Genomic DNA, 27,059 nt, shown 5'->3' with positions numbered 1-27,059 from the left:
AAACATTCAAAGGTCAAAGTGCAGAATGACGGAAGGCAAGTGGCTCCCAAAAGGGCAGTAATTACAATCAAGGCTTCAACTCACAGACTCTGAGGAGATTTTCTTCAGAAGCTCAGCCCCTGGGGTTCCAACGAGTCTTAAAATGAGTTTCAACTGATCAATATCTAATGGTGGACTATAAAGGAAAATGTCGGGACAAAATAAAAGTGGAAAAACAAAAACAATGAACAAAATGAAACAGAACAAACAAACAGAACATCCCAACAATGAGAATTAAAACCCCCAAACAAGATCAACACGGTGAAAGAGCCTAGGTGGAAGGAAGGCTTCTGCAGGCTGCACTTCCAGGACACGCTCCTCCTGTACAAAGATTCAAAGTGCTGCCACACACACATCTGTCAATATCACACAGCAGAAGTAAAGCCACTGGGGTTGGGCTTTAGTCAGCAGAGGAAACAAGCCGTGCTACGCAGCCATGGTCCAGCCTACATCTCCATCTCATGTCTACCAAGGTCCCAGGAGCCAGCTAAGCAGGGAGTGCTAGCAAGAGAACAGCAGCAGAGCACACAGCTATGTGGTCTATTTCTGACTATTCCCCTAAGGCTTGACCTAGTCAGTTTGCAATCTGACAGTTGGGAGGCCTGTTCTGATCCCAAAGCCCGCCCTCTTGAGAGTGCCTCTGAATACCTCCCCCTCTCCCCACGAGGCAGAGCACTAGGAACAGCCAGCTGGCAGAGGGAACACACTATGGTTTCTATCAAGAGTGGACCAATAAATTTGAGTACTCCGGGCTTCAGCCTTATGGATGTGAAGGAATACAAAGGTTTAGCTAATGTCACATGTCATGTTTAAGCACAAAGACAAAGGGCCCATATTCATTCTGGCATCCAGCACTTTGCTGTCTACTCAGAACAAATGTACATGTATCCACCAGAAGATCAAACACTCCACTTGTTCATTGCCTTTAGTCAGAGGAAAAACACCTTGAATGCCCTTTAGTATTTTCTGTGAGCATCTAAATAGCTTATTCAGATCTATGCCAATGACCAGGATCTGCAGGACTGTATCCTTTCTCCACGGGCCAGTCTAAACGCCCCCTCCCAACCTCCTGATGCCCCTTACTCTCTGAGCACTGTCTGTGTGCTTGTGCCTTGTCCCTTCAGCAAGTGCACAGGCAGGCAAGGCCAGGCGTGTAAGGTATCTATCTATCCCTGGTTACTTTCTCAGGTGGGAAGCAGCTCTTGTTCGTTTTGCAGGTTATGCAGCCCAGGCTGGCTTTGAACTCAGGATCCTTCTGCGTCACCCCACCCCCAAGTGTTGGGATGACAGATGTAGGCCATCACTCACATTCTATACCTAATTTCTAGATTATTATCTAGTACATAAAAGGTACAAACAACACTTAAAGTGCAGATAGAGGAGATGAAAATGTTCTTGATTTGGTTTTCATAGAGGTAAGACAGCATAACTTAATAAGCACAGCTCTGCACACCACAGCACGGCTGCCTAGTTACTGGAACTGCTTGCGCAATAAGATGGCGTCTTGCCTTAAAAAAATCTGCTTAAAAAGATTCTAGAAAGATGACAGCAAGGCGTGACCCGTTGCTTGTCTCATACATGAAACTTTCCTGGAGTGCAACAAGGCTGTGGATTTGTTGTTTGCACGCTGTTCACAGTTCACAAGCCTACAACCGCCACTGAGATAAACCAACACACCCAGCAACTGCATCCTACAGAAAACTGAAGGCAAACCAGAAGCAAGGCCACCCACATGAGATATTTCTCAAGGTAGAGAATGGTTTAAAAAACCAAAACCAAAACCAAACAAAACAACCCTGCCACTGCAAATATAAACATAAGCTCTAAGTGAAGCTAAGGCAGGTGTCTCCAGGAGGGGACAGAGGGAGGATGAGATGTGCACTGGTCACTTGGGGTAGACAGGAGGATCGTCCTTGAAGACAGAGCCACCTGGTTTCCATAAATCCAGCTCCACTCACACCTTGACCTCCCAGGAGCATGCGATCTGAGTAGCTGCTGCAAGATGACATGTGCAACAGGAGGAAACATCCTTCCAGTCCCTGGCAGCTGGTTTTGCGGTGTATGCCTCAGAACTCTGCGAAGTGGCTGAGGAGCACGGGTCTCCAGTCGGGCTCGTATCCTAGCTGCTCTGAGGAGCAGAGGCCTTTCTGACAAGGGAGCTCACTCAGCAGCAGGCAAGCTCTCCATGCCTTCTCCCTGTCTGCAGGTGTGAGCACTCTCAGGGTGAAAGCCGTAAGTGACTCAGCAGCTTCGCATTCATGCCCCTCTGTGAAATGTCCCTACACCTTTTCTGCCTGTCTCAAACTACTATTCTGGAATGGGGTCAAGGCTTCAACTCACAGCCAACATTCCAGGCACTTCTAAGCCTCTTTATGCTTGTTATAAAGGACAGACTTTACTCCCCACCATGAAGCCTTTTCTCCTCCTCCTGACCCTTCTATGTCTTGTTCAAACAGGAAGTCTTTCTGGAAATGCTTATTTGAGACTGGCCTCAAACTCACTATGTAGCCGAGGTGACCTAAACCGAGTCTCGTCCCAACACTCCAGGACTGGGGTTACTGGAATGTACATAGCAGTTATCTGGAGTCCTGATTTATGCTTGGCTTTTCTCCCCAGTAATTTATTTATACCTCTATTAAACATTCCTCCTTGTTTTTCCTCCAGAGGAAGATTTCCGTTCAAGTCCCTGCCATCTCTCCTTGTCAGCCCAGCCTGAGCACTCTGGTTCAGAGGGCAGGGTGGCATCATCTATCCCCCCAGCACCTTGCCTGGAGCAGCCGGCCTGACAACTGCTGGCTGATCCGGAGACTTGCAATATGCTTTTCTTTTCTTTCTTTTATTGTTGGTTTTTCAAGACAGGGTTTCTCTGTGTAGCCCTGTCTATCCTGAAACTCACACTGTAGACCAGGCTGGCTTAGATCTGCCTGCCTCTGGGATGTGCCAGCATGTGTCACCACTGCCCAGCTATGCTTTTCAACTTGACTCACTGCCCTATTCTCAAAGCCCACAACACATTCTATGCAGTTTATACAAAAAGAAACAAAGTAGTGAGAAGCTTGCTGCTTTCAGAGTCTGAAGCTCAGCCCATGAGCACAACGCCCAGAGTGGAGGAAGTGGCCACAGCACAGCCTGGGAGCTAGAAGGCAGTAAACACACTATTAAAGAAACCGCCTCAGCAGCTGAAAGCTGTTGGACAAAGCACGCAAACACCACCGCTGCCACCACTGCCACCACCAATCCTAACACTACTACCTACGGCAAAGCTACCAACCGGCTTATACCTCAGAGCACAGTGACACTCACTGCAGTGGGCTGCCCTCGCAACTGTGCAGCCCTTCTTCCCCTGCACAGAAGCTATGTTTACTGTCAGTTTAAAATATGTTCCAATTAGGTTGACAATACCAAAATTTTAACTCATAAATTTCCTGAGTCTTTCTATAAAAATATGAAGAAAAAGACAATTTAGGCCTAAGGTTACTTTTGAAATCAATTCTCTGTAACAGAAGGCAAAGTCAGAATATCCAGGTAGGGGAAAGGATAATAATTTGAAAATTAATGTAACTCAGGCTGACCTCAAACTCACAGAAATCCCCTTGGCTCAGCCTCCCAGGTGCTGGGATCACAGGTGCTGGGTCCTCATGCCGAGCTCAACAAGTCTCCGGGAGGGAAGTCAGTTCTTCTAATGACAGGACAGGACAGGATAGGTTTCAATGGAACCCAACCTGCTCCCCTCTCTTTTGGACTATGGACATAGTCAAATTTCACTAGCACACACACAAATATTTCCTAAGGTTTTTGGACAAACATGAGACATCTACTCTTTTCTAGGAAAATGCATTTTCAAGGACAAAGAGCAAATAATAAACTCTGCAGATGTGTCAAAGAGTTCCACAGTAGCCTGGATTGGAGCATAACAAAGGATTGATTATTTGGGGACAAACTCACAGTAAGGGTGGACATCCACAGTCCTCTCTCTGCACTGGGAACTGGAACTGAACCAGCAAAAAAAGGGCTGCACGCACTTTTAGTACATGAGACCACGCCCAAAGTGGCCAAATACCTTAAAGGAAATTGAGTTCCAACAACATATCTCACAAAATACTTTTCTTCTTCAACATACACTTGTTTTTTTCTTTTTTCTTTCTTGAGACAGGGTTCCACCATGAGCACTGGCTGGCTTGGAACATGAGAGCAGGCTGACTTCAAACTCAGATTTGCCTATTTCTACCTCCCAAATGCTGGGCTTAAAGGTATGTGACTACCATGCCTGCCGTCGGACACTTTTTTTTTAAATTCAAGAATTTGTGTCTGTGTGCAGACAGGTCAAAAGATCTGTAGTTATAGGCAGGTGTAAGATGCCTGACATGGGTGCGGAAAACTAATTCTCTCCCTCTTCAAGAGTGGCTGGTGTGGAGACTCTTAACCACTGAGCCATCTCTCCAGCCCTAAATAAGATACTTGCCTTCAATGTTTGAGGAAGAACTGTGGAGATGCAGCTCAGTGGTACAGTATCTGCCTAGCATTTATAAGTCCCTCCCTGAGTTTAAGGAAAGAAAAAAAAATGAGAAAATAAAGAAACTCAACAATGGAAAGCAATGGACAAGATATGATATGATAGATACTCTAGTGGGTTTGCTTAACTACCCACATTTCATCATCTGGGTAGAGCAGACACGGGGTTCATAGGACATGCTTGGGGAAGAAGAAAGGGCCGACACTGCACTGAGACTGATCTAATACGGAGGACATTACATAGGTAGAGCAGCAACAGTGGTGTGTGAGTGACCCAGCAGCCCCAGCACCTCTCATTCACGTCTTTTTCTTAATCTTTATTTTCATGTGTACGAGCATTTGCCTGTGTGCATATGAGCACCATGTGCATGCCTCGTGCCCACAGAGACCAAAAGACACCTGACCCCTGTGACTGGAGTTACAGATGATTGTGAACCATCATGCTGGGATTTGAGCATGGGTCCTTTGGAAAGCCAGTCAATGCTCCTAGCTACTGAGTCATCTCTCAAGAGCACAGTTTGTATCTTAAGAGTAACATGGCCATTATACTTGGGGGAGGGGCTTTTATGCACAAAGGAAATTTATCTGATTATATAGGAAAGAAAAATAACGGGCTGTTGGTGGTTTGAAGGAAAATGACCCCCACTGGAAGTGGCACTGTTAGGAGGTGTGTCTTTACTGGAATAGGTGTGGCCTTGTTGAAGGAAGCATGCTACTGTGGACTGGGCTTTGAGGTCTCCTATGCTCAAGCTAGGCCAAATATGGCACAGAGTTCACAACCTGCTGCCTCTGGATCAAGATGCAGACCTCAGCTCCAGCACCATGTCTGCCTCCATACTGTTTGTTATGTCCCACCATGATGATAATGGATTAAACCTCTGAAATGCTAAGCGAGCCTCAATTAAATGTTTTCCTTTGTAACAGCAGTTGTGGTCATGATGCCTCTTCACAGCAATAAAAGCCTAAGACACAAGCCAAGGCGGTAATCACTGGTAGATACTGGATACACATAAGGAAAAGGCCACACACTTCCCTTCTCTTAGGCTGAATGAAGTACTGGCACCGGTGACTCCAATACCTAACACTCACAGATTTCAAAATTGGTGGCATCTGGAAAACGTTAGGATTCCACTTGGCAAGACAGTCTACAGTCTCCCTCTTTTGCTCTTAAGTCCTATTGGCTGAACTCACTTGATACACAGCAGGCAGGCTTCTAGAGAAGGGCTTACTCTTTACACAACTACTATGAACACTTACTAAGCCAGATGGAAAGGTCTTCTAGAGTCACAAGCATAGTAGTTAGAGGCAAGGACTGTCCAACATCATGAATTTAATTAGTGCTGTTAAGTTATAAAGTTTAAAATTGTTGAGGTTAATTTTGTTAATGGAAATTTTATCACAATGGGAGTAAATTAGTGAGTTTTACATTATATACACTTTCCCACAAAAATCAAATCAGTCATCAAGTAACATACACCACAGGCTTGTGACAACACCATAGAACACATCCCAAAGGCACAGTGACTGAGAGAGGCAGACACAAACCCATAGGAGACTGAACCCAGCAGAGAGGCAGCCTGCACACTGTCTCATCAATGAGCCTCTCAAACCTCAGGCCTTCCAGGCCAGCTGCTGTGGAGTCAGCATGATCTCCAGAGGCCTTGGTAAGCACTCTAGAAATCAGAACAAGGCAGCGAGGAGAACCTGACTCATCAAGACCTTAAGAAAAATGGAAGAGGTCTGCTAAGCCTACTTAGTTCACCCCGTTAAACTAAACCCAAGTGGGTTAACTCCTATTTTACTCAAGCCACCAGCCTGGCAGAGCTACCCAGAGATGGGACTCATCTGGAAAAGTGCTTGTCAGGCACACGGAGCTCTAGGTTCCAGAACCAGCACAGCAAGAAAACTACAGTTCCAGGTCTATCACTGGAGGCTCAGGGTGCTGGCAGCTGAGCTCCAAAGGGCTTGGGCAGCCCTGAGCACCAGGCACAGGCAGCTGGTATTTAGGAGCTGGTATAAGGAGCACTGTGAGGCTGAGGCTGCTGGAGATGCACAGTGAGGTCTAGGTCAGCACGGGCTACAAACTAAGACTGGCTCAAACAAAATTCCATGCAGAGAAGACAGAAAAATCACCAGAGACCCCCCCCCCCCAACCACTGTAGGTTCAGGCTACAAAGTGTAAACTCATCCAAAGCATCCCTAAAAAAGAGCACCTCCAGAACCCCTGCCCATGAAGGGCCACTTAGGAAGTGCCTTCCCAGGAATCAGTCAGTGCTGAGCTACTCACAGGTCTCTGGAGCATAAGAAAAGCGAGCTACTGCCCAAGTTGGCAACGAACCTTGGTGTCACTGACATGATACTGGTTTTTGAGACATGCAGAATCCAAGTACAGGGTGGCCGAAGTATCCACCAGACTTCCAAAGGAAGTCTGGGGGAAGCTTGGCTATGTACGCTGGGGCTGGATTTCCTGTGAGTGGCCTGAGAGCATGACTCATTAAGCTGTGAGGGTGAAGCTGATGATGCAAGAGGTCCAGGAAAAACAAGTACCCAGAATGTGGACCGTGATAGCTACAGGCAGTGAGCCAAGAGAGAGGCCATATGGATACACCCAGCAAGGTCATAGGAGCTGGGCTGCTCAAGCCCTTTGGAACTCAGCTCACACCACCCTGGCTCTCTAATGACAGACCTGAACTATGGAATTTTAATGCTGTGTTTCATGTTGCTTTGGTCTGATCCTTCCTTACCTTTGGATGAGACTGTTTATGCCATTGAATACTGGAAGTATATAATCTGTTTGTAACAGGGGCTAACAGCTCAGAGTTTGCCTTGCACTTCTGAGACTCTTGGATGTGGTCTGAATGCATTTTGCTCTCTAAGACGAATATGGCCTTCAGCGGCTAGGGCTGGGATGTTAAGTGCCTCCTGCTGAAGGTCTGGTCCCTGGCTGGCGGTGCTATTTTGGTGGCGGAAACACTAGGAGGTGGGGCCTGGTGGGAGGAAGTAGGTCATTGGGAATCTGTCCTATTTTGTCCTTGGCTTCTTTCTTCTCCCACCTCCTCTCTGTTTCCTGGTTCTTGGCTACCATGAAGTGAGCAGACTCCTCTGCTTTGTGCTCCCACAACCACGATGCTCAGTCTCACCATGGACTGAGACTTCTGAGTCCATGAGCCAAAATAAATCTTCCTTTCTTTAAATCCTCTCTCAGGTATCTGTGGCCATGGCAAGTGGCTGACACGGCCATAATGAAGATGCTGCTAGCACTCCCTGGGGCTCACAATCACCTTCTGGACTTTACACTAATGTCATGTTATGGTTAAGGAAACTGAGAAACACCAAGCTTGGCAAACTTGCTCAAAGTCACATAATTTGAAGTAAAAAGGCTTAAATCTAAATTCCAGGGTCTGGGCCCCTAACCCATGAATACTTGGACTACAAAAGTGAGGAACTGAGAGGTCCCCTACAGATGTTGCTGTCTGTCTGCCTATGAAGGTATGTCTAGGACTAGCCAAAGCAGAGCTGGAGAGACACAGGAGGAAAGAGACCAGAGGTCAGCGTCAGGGCAGGCTCAGAGGACAGCAGAAGGGTCCTCTCTGTCTCGACCGTAACAGATGTAAACCAAAATCCGACGGGAAGGGAGATGTTCTAGGTGCTGACGTCCCGGAGAGTGACACGCGAGCTGAGCGACAGGGCAAGCTGAGCACGGGAGGCTGGACTCTGGTCCAGTAGCACCCAGAGGAGTAGAGGTTCCGCTTCACAAAGACATCGTCCAGAAGAAACAGCCAGGACAGTCACTGGAGAAGAGCAGCTCCAGCTGCGGGCACATGAGCTCACAGACTCAGGTGTGGCAGGTCAGCTAGCCTTGCAGCTAGATGAAGCCCGGGTTGCTGTGTCGTTTCTAAGAGCCCAACCAAAATCACTTCCAGGCTATGACAGGCTGTGCAGAAACGCTTCCTGAGGTCTGATTTTAAGCTTATGTTTTAACATTCTTATTTAAACATTCTCCCCAGGCAGAGTTGGAGAGAGGTCTCAAACCACATTTGGCGATATTATTACTAGGTCACGGAACACATGCCCAGCAGGTAGAAAGGGTGATTGGTGCCCAGAACCCAGATGGTGCAGAGTATGAGACTCAAGTGGGGCTGGCTCTAACCAGGGACAATGTTGTGTGGAAAACAAAATCACAACAGGGGACTCTCTCCTCTTGCTTCTACTGTTTGTTGTTCAGCAACAAAAAGGACAAGAGTCAGCATGCATGTCAGAACAGGGCCACAGCCTTTCTAGTGTAAGCAAATGTGAGAACATGAGCCCTCTGAGCTCTAGGTGCTGGGCACGCTTGCTAAGGGTTTGCAGAAGACTAAACTCATTCATAAGGACAGGCTGCAAAAAGACGACAGCTAAGTTTTAAGCTTGTTTGCTTGGCAAGGTGAGCTATTCATCAAGAGGACGAACCTCCAAAGCAACACCTGAGCCTTCCTCACAAACGAGTAAGGGAAACACACATCTCCAACAGCCGAACACAGATGAGAAGCAGGGCAAAAACGTGTTAAAGGATACGGTCTGTACCAGGAAACAGCGTTCTTCCGGTCAACAGCTCGGCCATGATGCAGCCCACGGACCAAATATCCACTGGAATAGTAATGGGAACACAAGCACAGACACGGTTTCTATTCATGTTCACGGTCACAGATTGGACTCAAACGGAGTGAAAGATTCAAATCAACACTCGAGACACCTGACGTTCAACAATCATTTTTCTTTTAGAAATAAATAAGCTTATTAAAACTGTCACCCAATAAAGGGCTCCACAGGTCATGTAAGTTAGCATACAATTAAGATAAACAAAATATATCACAAAAGGGCACTTTTCGTACTGGTGAATGGTGGACCTCCCGGGAATACTGAGTTGTCAACCCACTCTCCGCTGGTAAAGACCCAGCCCTGAGTCATCTGCAAACCATGTTAGCAGCACCCCTCCCCCATCTGGGTCAGGTCTGGGCAGGTGACTGGAGCAGCACCTGTCTGGTTGTAGTGCATCCAGTTCAGCATGATCTCAGGAGCCCTGTACCACCTGGTAGCCACGTAGCCTGTCATTTCATCATCAGTATGCCGAGCCAGTCCAAAATCCAGAATCTAAGGGCAAGAGCAGAGATCAGGCATGGGGGCAGGCAAGTTCTGCTACCTTATGACAAAGAAAATGGTATTTCCTCCCATTCCATGGGCTTTGCCAATCTGACTCAAGATACATGGCAAACATACTCCAAGAACTCTTTAAAAAGAAAGATGCCAGCAAAGCACACTATCCCCTGCTAGGAGTTTACTCAAGAACAACAAAGCCATATGCCCACACAGAGGTCTGCACAGGGATGTTCACAATATCTCTGTCTCAAACCAGAACAGAGGCAGGTGCCCAGTAACAGGAAGACAGGCTACACATTTTGGTATGCTTCTGAGATGGGCTGCTACTGAGCAACAGAATGAGAATACTGATGCACACAGTCCAGATGAAGAACCTATTACCCGTAACACAGTAATGTGCACGATTCTGTATGACTCCATTATAAAACAATAATTCAGAGTCAGAAATCGTATCAGTGGCTACCTGGAGCAGGGGGAAGGGGAAGGGGCGAGGGTCACTAGGAGGAGACACTCAGAACTTTTTGAAGTTATGGAGATTACTATGTTATAATGGTAGTAGCTTTATGGACATTAGAACCCTAAAAAAGGTAAATTTAAAATGGGTGTATTTTACTGTATTTTTTTAATTTTCCAATTTTATGTGTATGGGTATTTTGATTGCCATGTATGTTTGTGCCCCAAGAGCATGCAGTGCCCACAGAGACAAAAAGTGGGCATCAGATCCTCTAGATTCAGTGGGTGCTGGGAAATGAGCCATCTCTCTAGCTCCCTGTATGTTACCTTTTTCAAAAATTCATTAAAAAAAAATGTAGTACTACTTATTTTTTACAGATGGTTAATTCACTTCTATCTTATTTGAATCATTGAGTTTCTGCCATTTTTCTTTTCAGAAAACTATCTAATAGTGAATGTTCCAGGAATGCTTAACATTCCTTAACATAACAGACAGATTATAATACCCTTTATTACAATTAGCATGTTATATTTTTCTTTCTTTCTTTCTCCTTCCTTCCTTCCTTCCTTCCTTCCTTCCTTCCTTCCTTCCTTCCTTCCTTCCTTCCTTCCCTTTCTTGATTCATTTATTACATATATAGTGCTCTGCCTCCATGTATACCCGCAGGCCAGAAGAGAACACCAGATCTCATTACAGATGGTTGTGAGCCACCATGTGGTTTCTGGGAACTGAACTCAGGACCTCCTGGAAGAGCAGCCACTACTCTTAGTCTTGGAGCCATCTCTCTAGCCCAACATGCTATATTTCTAATTTTCTTTTCTTTTTTTTCTTTTCTTTTCTCCCTCACACCCTGAGACAGGGCTTCTTTATGTGGCCCTGGCTGTCCTGGATCTCGCTCTGTAGACCAGGCTGGCCTGAACTTAGAGGTCCGCCTACCTCTTCGTCCTGAGTGCTGGGATTAAAGGTTTGTTACTGAGATCTACTTCCGAGGTCATTTAAACAGCTTGCTTAGCCTACAGTTCGAAGTTCCATGCTTTCTTCCTTACCTTCAGCTCACAGTCCTCATTCACAGCTAGATTACTAGGTTTCAGGTCCTAAGAAGCAAGCGGAGAGAACAGTATCAACTTGATGCACAATGAGCCCCCCCACTTCCTGGTACAGAGGATGCAGACACACGGAAGACAAGCAGACTTCCAAGCTACAGTCAGTGTCCGAGCCAAATTAGCCTTCAGCAGGTACACAGGCAAGTGCTCCTCTACCAGCCTACACTAAGAGCAAGGGTGAAGTCAATCACTACTTTGACAGAGCCCTCAACTAGTGTCGCTCTTCCAGCCCCGCCCACATTGTCAAAGGCGCAATACATACCCTGTGAATTATGTCTGCCGAATGTATATACTGCAAAAGAGAAGAGTGTCAGTTTCCATGTCACAGCCTGTACATGTCTGCAGGGGTCTCCCTCAGCCGGTAAGCACTGTCCAGGTCCACAGTGGGTTGTCGCTATTCAGTTGGTGACACTAACTACGATTCCCACTCCACCTACTGGAGCTGTCACCCCTCTTCTCTTTCTTGATGACAGCCTCAGTAAGAGCTCTGATCCCTGAAAAGCACCCTCCCCTCCAAGACCAACCCTGGATAGTCTGGCACTCATCAATTGCCCACAGTGGTCCTCTTTCCTCTACCTCTCCAGTCCTGAGAGTGAACAGAGAGGCCAGTCAAGGCCTGAGCATGCTTTAAAGACACAATATCATACTGATCACACAAGAGACCAGCTTGTATCAAGACTTTTCAATATGGTCAACAGCACCCCTCTTGGATATTCAGACTGAAGGATCAAAGGAACGGATGACTTGTTTCACAGAAATCTGTGGCCTGGGAAATATATGACCAGCAGGGTTGGCTGATTCTGTAACTCTTCTAAGTCTCTCATAAGAAAACCCGACTGTTGTAGGTCCTCACTAGACAGGAAAGAGGGGAGAATTCATTTCCCCACACTACACCGTTACTGGCTGTACCTTCAACCCTCGGAGGATCTGGTAGATAAGGAACTGAACGTGGTCATCAGTAAGCTTCTGACACTTCACAATGTTGTTTAGGTCTGCCCCCATGAGATGCGTCACCAGGTACCTAGAAACAGAAAAGCAGTTACAGACAATCCAGGGAGGACCACCCAGGAAGCACCACAATGACAGTCAAAATCTCAACTTTGCCACCTGCAAGTTGGCAATCTAATCTCACCACATTTATACCCATTCCTGCTTGCTGAATCCTTTTCCACATTCTGTAAAGAAAAAAACTGAGGTGAAAAGAAAACATCGAAGATGGAGATGATTAAGTGGTTGTTGGGGGAGGGAGATAAGACCATCGTGGGTGGTTCTATAAGAAAGCAGGCTGAGCAAGCCATGAGGATCAAGCCAGTAAGCAGCCCACCATGGCTTCTGCATCAGCTCCTGCCTCCAGGCTCCTGTACGAGTTCCTGCCTTCACGACTTCTGATGGCATGGAACAGTGGGTGAATTAGCACCCCACCACCCCCAGTTGCTTTTGGACATGGTGCTTCATCACTGCAAAATTAACCCTAAGACAGGAGGTGTGTCCTTGTTGGAGGTTTCACTGGAGGTAAATTCTTGAGGTTTCAAAAGCCCACACCAGTGCCCCCCTCGCCATAATAACGTCCCTTCTAAAAACTCTCTAAAACTATAAGCCCCCAATTAAATGTTTGCCTCTGTAAACTGCCTTGTTTGTGGCGTCTGTTCACAGCAACAGAACAGTGCTGGAGATCACAACCAGGGCTTCAAGGATGCTAGGCAGTCCTCTAATTCACACCCCAGTCCCATCAGCTTTCTTATTTTTGCAGGAGAAATCTACAGTATAACTAATTGCGTGCCCATAAGGATCACATACTTGCAATCTCATCATTGTAGATTTACCTCATTGTAAATCTATGTTGTAGGTTGTTTTATTTTTATGTGCATTGGTGTTTGACCTGCATGTCTTTGTGAGGGAATAGGATCCACTGGAACTTGAGTTATAGACAGTTGTGAGCTGTCATATGGGTGCTGGGAATTGAACCTGGATCCTCTGGAAGACCCAACTTATCTGCTGAGCCATCCATCTTTCCAGCCCTATGTTGTAGGTTTTAAAACAGGTGTGCCCTTAGATTTTCAAAGTGTAATTTTCTTTTTTCCAGGAATGACTAGCAAAAGGCTGTTTACTGGCACTACCCTAAAGGAAGCAGGAACAGGACGGTCCAGAGCTTCCCATAGGTGTGGTGCTGAGTAGTAACCCTGCCTTTATATGGGAGTGACTGCATTCAAGCCCAGCAGGTTTGCCACAGAGACTCTAGACCCAAAGTCTTCACCCCACCAAAGAGCAGAGCAGAACCACAGGGCTGAGTTTGTAAGAGTAGGTGTGTCTCCTCCGTGACAGAAAGCTCAGCTGCCGCTCACAGTGCTCAGGTGGTCTACTGTCATAAGTAGAACAGAGGGATTTGGCCTACTTGTGACTTTAAAGTGAGATTTTAGCCAGTTTCCTAAAACTTGCATATTTATACAGCCTTAAGGAAAAAGATGAGCTCTACATGTAATTTAAAGAGTAAATTAGAAGGTTGGAGAGACAGCTGATCACTGAAAATGCTTCCTGCTCTCCAGGGTACCTGAGTTCAGTTCCCAGAATCCATGTTAGGTGGTTCACAACTGCCTGTAACTCCAGCTCGAGATACATACCCTCTAACATATACATACGGTAATTCTTAAAAATCCCTATCTTGAAAAACAAACAAAAAAAAAAAAACCAAAAAACAAAAGAGTAAATTAGACTCTCTGAAGTGTTTTCATCAAGGTAGATTTTATTTCAGTGATGTTCCCGGCCTCAAAGACTATAATCAAAGGCAGCTATCAAGGCTGACGACTTGAGGGCCATGTTCAGGACCCACGCCGTGGAGAGAACTGACTCCTACAAGTCGTCCTCTGGCCTCCACATGCAGGCTGTGAGGCATGAAAATTTACACAATATGCACACATGCACGCATAAATCAATAAAACTTTAATATTTTAAGACATCACAATGACCAAGGATACCTTATCTCTGGATGATCTATCTATCTATCTATCTATCTATCTATCTATCTATCTATCTATCATGTATACAATATTCTGTCTACATGTGTGCCTACAGGCCAGAAGGGGGCACCAGACCTCATTACAGATGGTTGTGAGCCACCATGTGGTTGCTGGGAATTGAACTCAGGACCTTTGGAAGAGCAGGCAATGCTCTTAACCTCTGAGCCATCTCTCCAGCCCTCTAGATGATTTAATAGCTTCTGAATATTTAGTGAAGACTGTCAAGAGCACAGCACTATCCCCTCTTAATTCCATCCATTCATTTTTTTTGGTAGTGCTGAGGACTGAACACAGTGTCTCGTGCATGCTGGCAGACACTCTTCTGAATTACACCCGCAGTCCTGGAGCTTTTGAGACAAGGTCTCACTATTCACCTGGGCCGGCCTTGGACTGGACGCTCTTCTGCCTCACCCTCCTGAGCACTGGGATGAGATGTGTACAGCTCAAACACCTGCTTCAGGAACCTATCTTATTTTTAGTCTCAAACTGGCAGACAATCTGGTAAATAGAAGAACACTGACTGGGGCACTGTGATGACTCAGTGCATAAAGCACTCACCACGAAATCCTAAATTCAACCCCTAGGACTCATGGTGGATGTGACTTCTGTACCTGCACCACAGCACACATGCTTCTGCACCACCACAAACACACAGGCACACATAAAAGACCACCGCCCCTGTGTAACTCTCAGTGCCTTTCTCTACTACACACAACTGTACGGGACGATCTGGAGACAATGAATGGGCTCAGTGCTTCTAATGCATTTTATCACAGACATGTCTAGGAGGCCGAGTCCGTCAAACCACTGCACAATCACACAATCGGTCATTTCCATAGGAAGAAATTGGACACTGCTCCTAGGATACAGCACTGCTTGTGGTGGGATTATTATTATTTCATTCCATGCTGTTCCCACAAGGTCCAAGGTCAATCTATGCCCACCAGCTATCAAATTTCAGCTCACATATAGAAGGAACTCCAAAGCAAATCACACAACAGAGGACAGGAGCAAGCACTACCCAGAGTTTCTGTTCATGGCAATCAGGCTTCTCAGACCAGTGAGCAGGACATGGGAGGACAAGTACAGATGAACCCACTCAAAAGTCAAGCCTGGCTCCACCTAGCACCATGGAAGCAAGATGGACACTGGGAAAGGGGCACCGCTGGAGAGCCACGTGTCTCTACATGATTTGATTCCAGCGAGCGTACTTTATGACATTTGAGAAGACACGCCTAACACCATCACTGGACTAGACAGTGAATTCCTAAAATAAGGAAGGCTGCAGTGCACTGTAGTTGGAAAGCTATCAAATACCAAATCTTTAAAAGATTAAGTGAGATTATATCAGAAGTTGAAGGCCAAAATGATGACTTCACAACCAGATTTGAATCTTGCTTCTCTCTTGAGAAGGTGGTGCCCTCTAAACTTAAGTCCCTCACATATCCCCCAGGGACATGAATCAGTGAGATGCACTGGACCAGCACCAGGTGGGACTCAGGACTGGCAACTTCCAGGACGCTAGGCTGTGCTCTGTCTCAGAGCCCCCTTTACTAAGTCCTGCTTGGGTGACACCCAGTTGTCAAGATTTTCCCTCCCATGCCTTTTGAAAGCATAATACAATGAAGGTTTAAAACAAAACAAAAGCCTCTTGCTCTAGCCTGCTATCTCCACCAATACTGGCTCCACTCAGAGCAGTTACAAAAAGGCAGAGCTAGCCTTCCATATTTAAACAGGTCTTAAACCTGCTCCAGGAGATGACACTAACCACCAGTCCTCACCAAAGGGCAGAGCACTTCTTTTCAAAAGCGAAAATCAGATCCCAAACGTTCCTCCCTCAGGATAAGAGAGAAAACCCCTCCAGATTGGAGCTGAGCTGCTACTACAACCAGCTAGCACCACAGATCGTCTGAATGTTTTAGTTTTAGCTCGTGGCTGCAGTGGGCCATGGTTCTGGTCTTTTTTGTTTTGGTTTTTCAAGACAGGGTTTTTCAAGACAGGGTTTTTCTACGTGGCCCTGGATGTCTGGAACTTGCTATGCAGACACACCAACTGGCCTTGAGATCTGCCTCTCGCTGCCTCCAGAGTGCTGGGCTTAAAGGTGTGCGTCATCATGTCTGGTGGACCATGTTTGTGAACTGAGGAAAAAAGCCTGTTTCAGCTGCTATACTCATCCAGTTCTGACCCTGTTAGTGTACACTCAGGAGAAAAACTACATCTGCTACAATGAAATCTTCTTGAATATTACGGAGTGTCTGTGGTGTGAGTAACTGGAGACGGAGCTGAATGGAAGTCACATCACATAAAAGCAAAGCCTTTATTCCCCTTCCCAGCCCCACGCCATGCCCCGGACCTTTTGATCTCTTTTCTGGGGCAATCTCCTTAGCTTATAAAGTCATGAATAACCTAACCCCCCCCCCCACTTCAGCTTCTCCCCAGTATACATCTGTTTTTTTTTTTTCTTCAAGATTTATTTATTTTGGGGGCTGAAGAGATGGCTCAGAGGTTAAGAGCATTGTCTGCTCTTCCAAAGGTCCTGAGTTCAATTCCCAGCAACCATATGGTGGCTCACAACCATCTGTAATGGGGTCTGGTGCCCTCTTCTGGCCTGCAGCCATACATGGAAGGAATGCTCTGTATACATAATAAATAAAATAAATATTTAAAAAAGATTTATTTTTATTTAATGTGTATGAGTGCTTTGCCTGTGTGTATGTATGTGCACCACGTGTGTGCCTGGTACCCTCAGAAGCCAGAAGAGGAATCTCTTGAAATTGGTGTTATAGAGAGTTGAGAGCTGCCATGTGGGACTGGAAAACAAGCCACCGCCCTCTGGAAGAGCAGCCAGGGCTCTTACTGCTGAGCCATCTCTCCAGCCCCATTGCCATGACATCCCTTGAGCTACTGCAGTACTTCACCCCCAGTTCTCTTTGGATATCTGGCTTGGCTCTCCTTTCTTAGTCTTTTCAACGCCAACTGAGCACCAGCTCAAGGACTACTTGTACAGCATTCTCTGGGAACATCAGCTGGGGTGGGTAGCAATGCCTGAGACCCCCTAGTACTCTATACCCAATAGGTGCTTGCATTTATTTCTTCCATAAGTAATACCTGCAAACACTAACAACTCAGGAAAGGAAAACAACCTCTCTAATAGACTCACAAGGCACAGGAGCAAACAGGCAGAAATATAAGCTGACAACTTTACAAAGAACCCAGCAGACCAAGGGACACAGTGACTTGGGGTTACAGCTCAGCTAGGAGCACAGGGAACATGTTTCTGATCAGAAGTCCATGGTCAGTATGGGATTCTACGGGAAATGAGAGCCAATCAGCAAATGTGGAGAGCTCGGCCATGGTGGTGACCACACAGAGGTTTTGTTGGGGATATAGTTGGTTGTCAGTATTAGAGGAAGAACACAGGGACAGAGACAGAAGTGGAAAGTAAGTCACATGAGGTCATTTCAAGTACAGAGACAGGTCATGGGGGGTGCTCTCCAAATCTACTACACTGCAAAACATGTGCCCATTTAAATTTTGCTTTTCTTCACCAATAATCTCAGCACAGTGATTACAGACTATGTGTGCTTGCTGTCTTCCTCAAGGGTGAGAGCTGTGTCTGGTAGAGGTAGATATAAACACCAAATAGGATCAATAAAAGCGAAGCCTTCACTGACTTGATCCCTTCAGTTTTAGTTAACTGAACCAGAATGTTCAAGCTTATTGGGGAACTGCATTTTCCACAGGGGCAAGGCCAGCCTAGTGATCAACTGCTCACCAGCTCTCATCAAAACGAGGGCCACTGAGAAGCTCTTGTGTCTCTTCATGAACAAAGCAGGGGACTGGGTGTGGCTAAGTTGATAGAGGCAGAGTGCTTGCTTGGCATGCACGAAGCCCTGGTTCTATGCCCAGCACGACACAGACCAGGTGTGGTGCTTCCTGCTTGTTATCCAAGCACTGGGAAGAAGGCAGAGAAGCTGGAGATCGAGGTCACTCTTGGTTGTGTAGTAAATCTGAAGCTACCCTGGGATACATGAGATCCCACCTCAAATACAAACTAATAAAGAACAAAGCAGAAATGGAAAGAGAGGCAGATCTCTGTGGATTCCAAGTTAACTGAGATACATAGTAAGCTCCTGTCTCAAATGAATGAAACAAAGAGAAGGAAGGATGAAACCAGGAATGAGAAGCTATAAACAGGGAGGAAAGGACTTGAAGACTCATCTCCACTTAACCAATGACAAGTCAGTTCCCAAGAAGAGTCCGAAAATTCCCCCTGCCTACTCCGCTAGGGCAGAGAACCACTATGGTTAAGAATGGTTGGGAGAAACTGCAGCTCTTCCTGGATTCCAATACCATCTACTGAAATTTTCTGCATTTCCAAATATTTGCAGTATGAGGTCAGAATGCACACCAATTAAATAGTCCAGGCGATAACTGAGAACACCCAGAGTGCTCACGTGATCTCCCATGTGTGTCTCTGTAAAAATGTGCCTCCTGCCCCAGGTTAGCAGTCAAAATTAGATATGCTCATTTCCCCAGTCATCCCAGTGCCCGCAGGTTGCTGGTCACAAACAAAACGCACAACCTACGGTTCCCTTCTGGCAGGTATATGTGGTCTTAGCGATGAAGCAAAAATCTGAATGAGGAATTGAAAAGCGATACTTGAAACAAAGGCACAAACACAGGAAGAGGATAGACAAAAGTCAACTGTACACCTGAAAGGCAATTACAGGTTTTGCTAATTAGCATGGGAAATGCATATCAAAATCAGAGCCTGCTGTGCATCCAGCAACCTTCATCTTTGGTCCTCAGGGTGCTGTTTGATTGCCTATTTTTCTTAGTGGACCCAAATGTTTTTAGGAGACATAGGCTCTAGGCTTTGGCACACACAATGGTGTAACACCAGACGAAATTGTTATTGGTGTGGCCCTGTAAACCCTGCAATCGTACTGAAAAAGTTTGTTCTCTTGGGTGTGCTCTTCACTGGCTCTGAAGAATATAGAAATAAGCACTGCTCTGGACAGGTGCAAATTTTTTTAAATTTATTTATTAATTTATTTATTAAAGATTTCTGTCTCTTCCCCACCGCCGCCTCCCATTTCCCTCCCCCTCTCCAAACCAAGTCCCCCTCCCTCGTCAGCCCAAAGAGCAATCAGGGTTCTCTGCCCTGTGGGAAGTCCAAGGACCACCCACCTCCATCCAGGTCTAGTAAGGTGAGCATCCAAACTGCCTAGGCTCCCACAAAGCCAATACGTGCAGTAGGATCAAAAACCCATTGCCATTGTTCTTGAGGTCTCAGTAGTCCTCATTGTCCGCTATGTTCAGCGAGACCGGTTTTATCCCGGGCTTTTTCAGACCCAGGCCAGCTGGCCTTGGTGAGTTCCTGATAGAACATCCCCATTGTCTCAGTGTGTGGGTGCACCCCTCTTGGTCCTTAGTTCCTTGCTCGTGCTCTCTCTCCTTCTGCTCCTGATTTGGACTTTGTGATTTCTGTCCTGTGCTCCAATGTGGGTCTCTGTCTCTGTCTCCTTTCATTGCCTGATGAAGGTTAATATTCAGGAGGATGCCTATATGTTTTTCTTTGGGTTCTCCTTCTTATTTAGCTTCTCTAAGATCACAAGTTATAGGCTCAATGCCCTTTATTTATGTCTAGAAGGTGCTAATTTTTGACTGCTATCAACATCACAAAAGTCAGCAGTAAAACACTTTTCTAATAGGCCCAGGTTCCCCGTTTCTAGGTAGAGCACGTTAGTCGTCTGGCGGTGACTCAGCATTCGGGAAGTGTTCACCAGGCAGTACCTGAGAGCTGCTCAAGTCACAGAAGAGCTGGGGCTCAGGGATGAAGAGCACTGGCTGCTTTCCTAGGACGCACACCATGGCTCACAACCACTTATAGCTCTAGAAGGAAGATGTGAACCACACAGACACCAGGTACAAACACATACAGCCACTCTTAGACACATACAAACTAATAAAAAAAATAAATCTTAAAAAAAAAAAAAACAAGCTGGGCGATGGTGGTACACCAGCACTTGGGAGGCAGAGGCAGGTGGATCTCTGTGAGTTTGAGGCCAGTCGGGGTCTACAAGAGCTAGTTCCAGGACAGCCAGGAGTGTTACATAGAGAAACCCTGTCATGGAAAAAAACAAACCCCACAAAAGAAGAGTTGTTAGAATCTAGCTGGAGTTAACAGAAGACAGATGCTTTGCTCCAGTCATGGACTTGCTCAGTCAATGAAGGTAACTTTAGTTTGCTAGGGAGACACTAGATAGTTGGTAGGCTTCTCTATGGGGATAAAATTATAATCAGTAAAATTTAACCCTTCAAATAGATCTCAGTCTTCATTAAGGCCTCTTCAATGTAAGAAAACAGGTTCATTTTCCATTCCAGGATGCTCAATTAAACCAAAACACAATACTTGCTAGTCTATAAATCATTTTTTTTTCCCTGTTAAAGTCTATCCTCAATAAAAATCCTAGGGTAAAACTCAGACCTAACTGACATTTTCCAAAGTAAATCACAGACACACAGCAGTAGCATTTGTTCCCCATTCAGATTCCACAACATTCTCTTTTCCAACCACAGCTTGCAGCAGGCTCCATGGTCTATGCTCAGCTGTGTGGAGCCTCTGTGGCACTGAGACAGGGCTGTGGGAACAGCCTGTCATTCTTAGTTACTCCAGTCATAAACTTTCATTTGCAGGGTCAGGTTAATGCGGCTGAGCTCCTGCATATGGGCCAAAGTGCCTCTCTTCCTCCTCTCCACCGTCTTTGTCATTCACTTCTCCCTCTGTTTTTTTCCTTCTATTAAGGTAACACACAAGTGAAAATGTATCTGCCTGCTTGTTTTTGGGAAAAGATTAAATAGTCCCCCCCCCCAAAAAAAAAGATTGGAGAAAAGTTGGTTTGCACTGGGAGCATTGGGAATGAAGTGCCATAATCTGGATGCTGAGTGACCTGCCCCCCATCCCCACCCCATGTGTCAAAGGGTATTAGGAGCAGTGGAACCTCTGGGCGGCAGGGCTTAGGTCATTAGGAATATGGATTTGAAAACTGGAATCCTGGTCTTTTTTCTTCCTTTTGCTTTCTAGCCACATGATGAATGGTCTTTGTTATACCAACATTCCCTACCATTGAACCTGGCACCCCTAGCAGACACCTAAAAGCCATGGGCCTGACTATGACCTGGAACCTCTAAAATCATGAGGTGAAATAATCTTTTTCTCTTGACACAAGATAATGTTTTCAGGCATGTTGTCACAGAGAAAGAAAGTTGACTAATATAGAAAGTTCAGGACGAATAGTAATGTCCTACAATTCTGTTTGGCTTTTACAATAAACATCCTTTCCACTTAGGAATGCCAGAATTGCAAGAGGACCAAACGTGTAACTGTGCTTAAGATGTTTCTTCTTCGGGCTGGAGAGATGGCTCAGCACTTATGAGCAAATGGCTGCTCTTCCAAATGGATCTGAGTTCAATTCCCAGCATCCACAATGGCTCACAACCATCTGTAACTCCAGTCCTAGAGGATCTGACACCCTCCTCCCTCCTCTGTGGGCACTGAATGCACAGGTGCACAGTCATACAAACAGGCAAAAGATCCACAGACATAAAAATGTTTAAAAGATGTTTCTTCTCTTACAGCACAGTGTGTCTCTAAAGCAGGACAGGGCAATTTAAGGGAGAAGGTTGTACTCTAGTTCACAGTTCCAGTGTACAGTTCACCTTAGTGGAGTCACAGCCACAGGAACCTGCCACAGGTGACCACACTGCAGCAACAACCAACCAGAGTTAGATGCTACTGCTCAGCTTGTTTTTCTCTGTCCTATTCAGTCCCAGATGCCCTGCCAAGAGAATAGTCCCAGCCACAATTTAGATGCTCTTCCCACATCTATTAATTCTCTCAGGCATGCCCAGAAGCCATCAGTGATCCTGCAGTCTATCAAGTTGAAAATAATACAGTGTTAATCAGGTACTAGGGAAGCTGTCGTGGTGGGGAGGCTGTTGTGGAACAGAGGACACCTGCTGGAATCCGTCTTGCTCTCACAAGGGTGCCACCCCGCATGTGAAGGCATTCATCAGCAGTGGAGCGAACCTTAGGCGTGATCACCAGACTGGTCCCATCTGAGTGCATTCTGCCGTTTCCTATGCCCAGGTGCTCTCAGTGGTGACTGGCCACTACAACACATCCATGCATGACCTTTCCTTCCTTCCGTTTTAGAGACCTTTCCCCGGCTCTCTACTCCTGGCTGCTGGGACGGGATCCCAGGCTCTGCTTCCCAGGAGGCAGCAGACTGGAAGAAATCTTTTCCAACATGCAGGGGCTGCCATCTGCCCCAGTACAAAAACTTTCAGGGATCAGCAGCCTCATTATCACCTCCCTATCCCTGAGGGCTCAAAGAGGAAAACATCTATGTGGACAGGCATTTTAAGAAAAAAAAATTATAGTCAAAATTCCATCACTCCCTCTTTTGCAACTCTTTGAAATTTCATAAGGACTCATTGCTGACTCTGAACAGGTCACACTGTGCCGGAGACAGTAAAAATGCACCATGCATAATCTTTACTTTCTATGCTCCCCACAGGTGCCCAGGAGAGGTGGGGGACAGAATATTCTCCTGGAGTCTGTGCACCGTTGAGCAGTTCTGTGGGCTACCTGCTCATCCTCATCCTCCAGCTGATGTTGCAAATGCAAGAGATTCACTCACACATCATTGAATTCCTCCAGGGACCTCGCGGGCGTAAACACATCCAACAGACCGATGACCTGCAAGAACACAGTAAAATGTTCAGTAGGAAAGCAGTGGGCTCCCTCAGCGCCCACCAGGTCTGCGGTGGAAAGAGGACAGGTTCCAAATCCAGTTCCACTGGTGTGCGAGGACTGACTTGCTTACCCCTGCATTTCTGTTTTAGACCTGTTAACATCATTTCTTCTTAGGGATTGGGGGTGTTGAGGATTTGTTTTTAAATTTAAGATGTGTAGTATTTGCAGTCAAGCAAGCAAGCTCTGTCCTAACTGTGCAGACAGCTAAGGATGCAGCTGGTAGGCTGCCTCTCAGGGACTGGCCCTTGAGCAGGTGTATGAGAGCAAGGCTTCAAGTTCAGTCAAGAACAGGCCAGCTGACTCAGCTGGCTACCCTCATAGTGACTGTGTCTCTGTCATTTGCTACCATTAGACGTTTTTGTATAAAAGACTGAATATTGTGATGGCCTCTAAGAACCTGGTTATGGTTGTTGCTATTCTCTTTGGAGGTCAAACTTGTTGGAAGTTTTGTTTTTTAGATATTTAGAGTGTATGAGCATGTGATGTATATCCTCAGAGGCCAGAGGGAGGCACTGGATCCCCTGGAACTAGAATTACAGGCAGCTGTGAGTCACCCAATGTAGTTGTTGGTAACCTCTATAAAAGTACCAAGAGCTCATAGCCACTGAGACATCTATCTCCCAGGACAGTCTTGGCTCTTCACTGTTCAGAACTGCTTCTATATCTTAAGTGCCTAACAAATGTCTGCAGGATAATCTGAAAGCTGAGACAATTTCTGTATTAAATGTAAGTTTTCTGGTCTTTTCCCATCTCCCCTTTAAACATGTGAGTAGAAAAGAAAATTTAGACATTCAACTTTGTGCCTGCTTTTTAAAAAACAAAGCAACAGAGTTGGAGTGGTTCAGCAGTTCCAATCCAGCCAGAGCTATGGAGATTGACCCTGTCTCAAACAAACAAACCTTTAAAAGACAAAACCCACTAATATCTGAGTATGGGGTCTTCAAGACTGGGCCCTGACCATCCTGACATACAATGACAGTGCTGCTAAGCAGCAGTGTGCATAACCAAAACCCATCTTCTGGTGTGGCAGAGGGGCTCGGCCATCCTTTCAGGGCACGGAGTTCCATTCTCAACATCAAAGTCAGGTGTCTCACAAGCACCTGTGACTCCAGATGCCCTCTTCTGTCCTCCATGGCACTGCACACAAGTATATACACACACACATCCCCACATGTACACAAACACATATACATAATTATAAAACTTATAAAAAGTAAAACTCCATCTTTCTTCAAAAAATCTTATCATTTTGTGTATATGGTGTTTTTGCCTGCAATGCCTGTGAACCACATGTGCACAGTGCTAGCTGAGGCCAGAAGTGGGTATCAGATCCCTGAAAGTAGATTTACAGACCACTGTGGGCCAACTTCCACAAGCTGTTCTTTGACATCACATACACACGCACACATGCAAATACACATACCCACAAAATAAAGAGTTACATACAGAGAAAGGTACTGGGGGCTGGAGAGGGCTCAGCAGTTAAAAGCACTGGCTGTTCTTGCAGGGCAGCCAGGTTTGGTTCTCAATACCCACATAGTGGCTCCCAAGCACCTGTGACTCTATCCAGTTCCAGGGAATCTGACATCTTCTGGCCTCCAAGGGCCCTGCACCTCATGATTCACATAAACTCAAGCAGGCAGACACAAATCACAGAAACTATACATAATTTTTTTAAATTAAAATAAAAAAATCAAGTGCTTCTTAAGATCCTGGAATAAAACTACAGCTCTGGGAAGAGGCACCGCCATCATCCTCAAGCAGCACAAGCCAACCCGACAGCCCCAATGTGGTGTGTGTGCACCTGCAGCAGTGCACACAAAGCCCTTGGTCTGTGCAAGGACACGAGAACTTACATTCTCGTGTTTCATGTGCTTCAGCAGGCGCAGCTCTCTGTAGGTCCTTTTGGCATGAATGATGGACTGAAACGGTCTTGACAGCTTCTTCACTGCCACACGATGTCCTGTCTTTGTATCAAAAGCAGCACTAGGGAGAAACAACAACAACAACAATCCACCATTAAGAGTGCTCCAAAAACTACTACTAATACTTTCTAGGCAATTCCATTTCCAACTTAAATGTGTGGCAGGACACAGAAAGAACAGAGACTAAGATGAAGACTACAATGACTCCGCCCACTGTCTATATCAGTGGTAGCAAGTGCTTCCCAGAGAGGTACAGAGAGCAGGGTTTTATATTCTCTAGACCCTAGGTAAGGCTCCTCACACTCAGCTTGCGGTTGTTGCCTGAGAGCAGCTAAAGAATAAGAACCTATAAAATGGGTGTGGCTGTGTTAGAATACACTTCATGAAGCCAGGCAGCCATCTGTCCAAAGGAAACAACACTGATAATCTCTGTATATACCCTGTGACCAGGCTTCTCTGTCACCTTGCTACGAGATGCTGGTCAAAGGAAAGGCCTCAGAAATCACCCTGCTTTCAGAAGAAGAAGCTCTTTCCAAAGTGTTGGGCACTTTATAGACTGAGGTACAGTGGGAAGCTCTCTGGGAGCAGGGAGGAGTGGCAGAGAGAATAAACACTTATAATAGTGATGGACACGGGGACCTCGGAATAAAGATGGGAGAACAACACTGACAACGACAGCGCAGCACTGCCGTTAGCTAGGACGATGCGCTAACTTTCCTTTACTCCAGGAGTCCTCCTCTCACCCCCAAACCTACATGGATCCTCAATCGTTAGCTGTCAGTTTGATTTGTGTAACACTTGAACTGGTCCAGCCTCCTTTCTGAGCCTTGTCTACCTCTCTATGCAGTAAGCTAAGCAGACACTTCCGACAGTCCTGCCATCAGAGGGCGCTCTCTCTGCACACACGCGTCCCTGTAAGCACAGGTGTCTTACACTGTTTCAAAACCACTACTTCCCATTTGCTTTCCTGCTTGCAATTCTGAAAAACCCTCAGCCCTGCTGCTGTTAGCCAATGACTAGAATTTTCCATCACCCACCAAAAGTCTGTCCTATCAGAGAGTTTCCCTCCATTCCCAACTCCTGTCAACATTCTTGGCAACTACAACATCCAAGCGGAGGGCATATCCAACCCCTCAGGAAACTCCACCTCAGACAGCCCTTCAGGGCCGCACTCCAGCACCCCACCCTGCTTTTCGGTTTGCTTTAGTTTACTCCACCTTGACTACCGCGAAGCTGCCGACCTAATCTCCACTCTGTCTCTCCAGCCGCTCCTTCTCCAGTCTCCTAATTGCTCAATAGTGATAATCACTCCCTTGTACCCTCCCCTTGGATAGTCGAACCTCAGGTGACCCCAATCACTTAGTTACCCACGTCTGAATACAAGGCTAACTGTAGTTGAAGAAAAAAAATGTACAGACTAGATGGGCTGACAATCCTAAACTTCTGAACATAATTTCAAATATACCCTAAAATAGTGCCACCTTTTTCAAAGGGCCATTCTCTAACATAATCACTTGACATTTTTGCCTCTCAACCTTCCTCCTCCCCCAACACACACACTTTCCTTGAGAGAATATAAGCTATCAAAGGGAGTTCCATCCCTTCATGCACACCTGTTACCCCAGCTGCCCCCGGACCATGCTCTCCACAGCCTCTCTTGCTCTAAGGCATCCCCTCTGATCAAAACCCCAGATTGACAGTGTTTTGAAGCCAACCACATCTTCTCAGAGACATTTCTCTGCATCCCCCTTCTTTCCTTGTAATACTGGATTATACTATTTATATGCATATGTGCGTGCACATGTGTGTGTGGGTGGATGGATGGACAGAATGACAGACAGAGACAGACTGAGAACTGAACCCAGAGATACCACTGGCTCAGGCTCACTAAATCCACCCTCTACTGGGTCATTCATTTCAGAATATGCTCCAGAAATTTCCCATTTTATTAAAGTTCTGTGACTATACCCCACCATAGTTAAAAAGTTCTCCAAATTCTCAAGGTATGGGAACCATTCATGTTAGCTTCACTCGAGGAGTTAAAAAAGCAGA

General features: G+C 46.0%; 1 protein-coding gene across 3 annotated transcripts in view; it reads right to left on the bottom strand.

Moving 5' to 3' along the window:
* The window catches only part of Mapk14 (mitogen-activated protein kinase 14), a 59,592-nt gene that overhangs the window by 11,613 nt on the left and 20,920 nt on the right, over positions 1-27,059 (bottom strand). For 2 of the 3 annotated variants that reach the window (XM_050142791.1, XM_050142782.1), the window contains exons 2-9: positions 24,939-25,068; positions 22,967-23,025; positions 12,154-12,265; positions 11,507-11,536; positions 11,188-11,235; positions 9,567-9,681; positions 9,106-9,177; positions 85-164 (exon numbers count right to left, since the gene is read on the bottom strand). In XM_050142791.1, coding sequence (XP_049998748.1) covers positions 85-164; positions 9,106-9,177; positions 9,567-9,681; positions 11,188-11,235; positions 11,507-11,536; positions 12,154-12,265; positions 22,967-23,025; positions 24,939-25,068 — 646 coding nt within the window. The remainder of the gene's footprint in view (positions 1-84; positions 165-9,105; positions 9,178-9,566; positions 9,682-11,187; positions 11,236-11,506; positions 11,537-12,153; positions 12,266-22,966; positions 23,026-24,938; positions 25,069-27,059) is intronic. The other variant, XM_050142783.1, reaches the window with a different exon arrangement.

The sequence above is a fragment of the Alexandromys fortis genome, unplaced genomic scaffold, assembly GCF_014885135.2.
Source record: "Alexandromys fortis isolate MF-2015 unplaced genomic scaffold, M_Fortis_MF-2015_v1.1 scaffold_9, whole genome shotgun sequence".
In the NCBI taxonomy this organism is placed as follows: Eukaryota; Metazoa; Chordata; class Mammalia; order Rodentia; family Cricetidae; genus Alexandromys; species Alexandromys fortis.
Note: the sequence above shows the minus strand (reverse complement) of the source record. Positions and strands in the feature narration are given on the sequence as shown.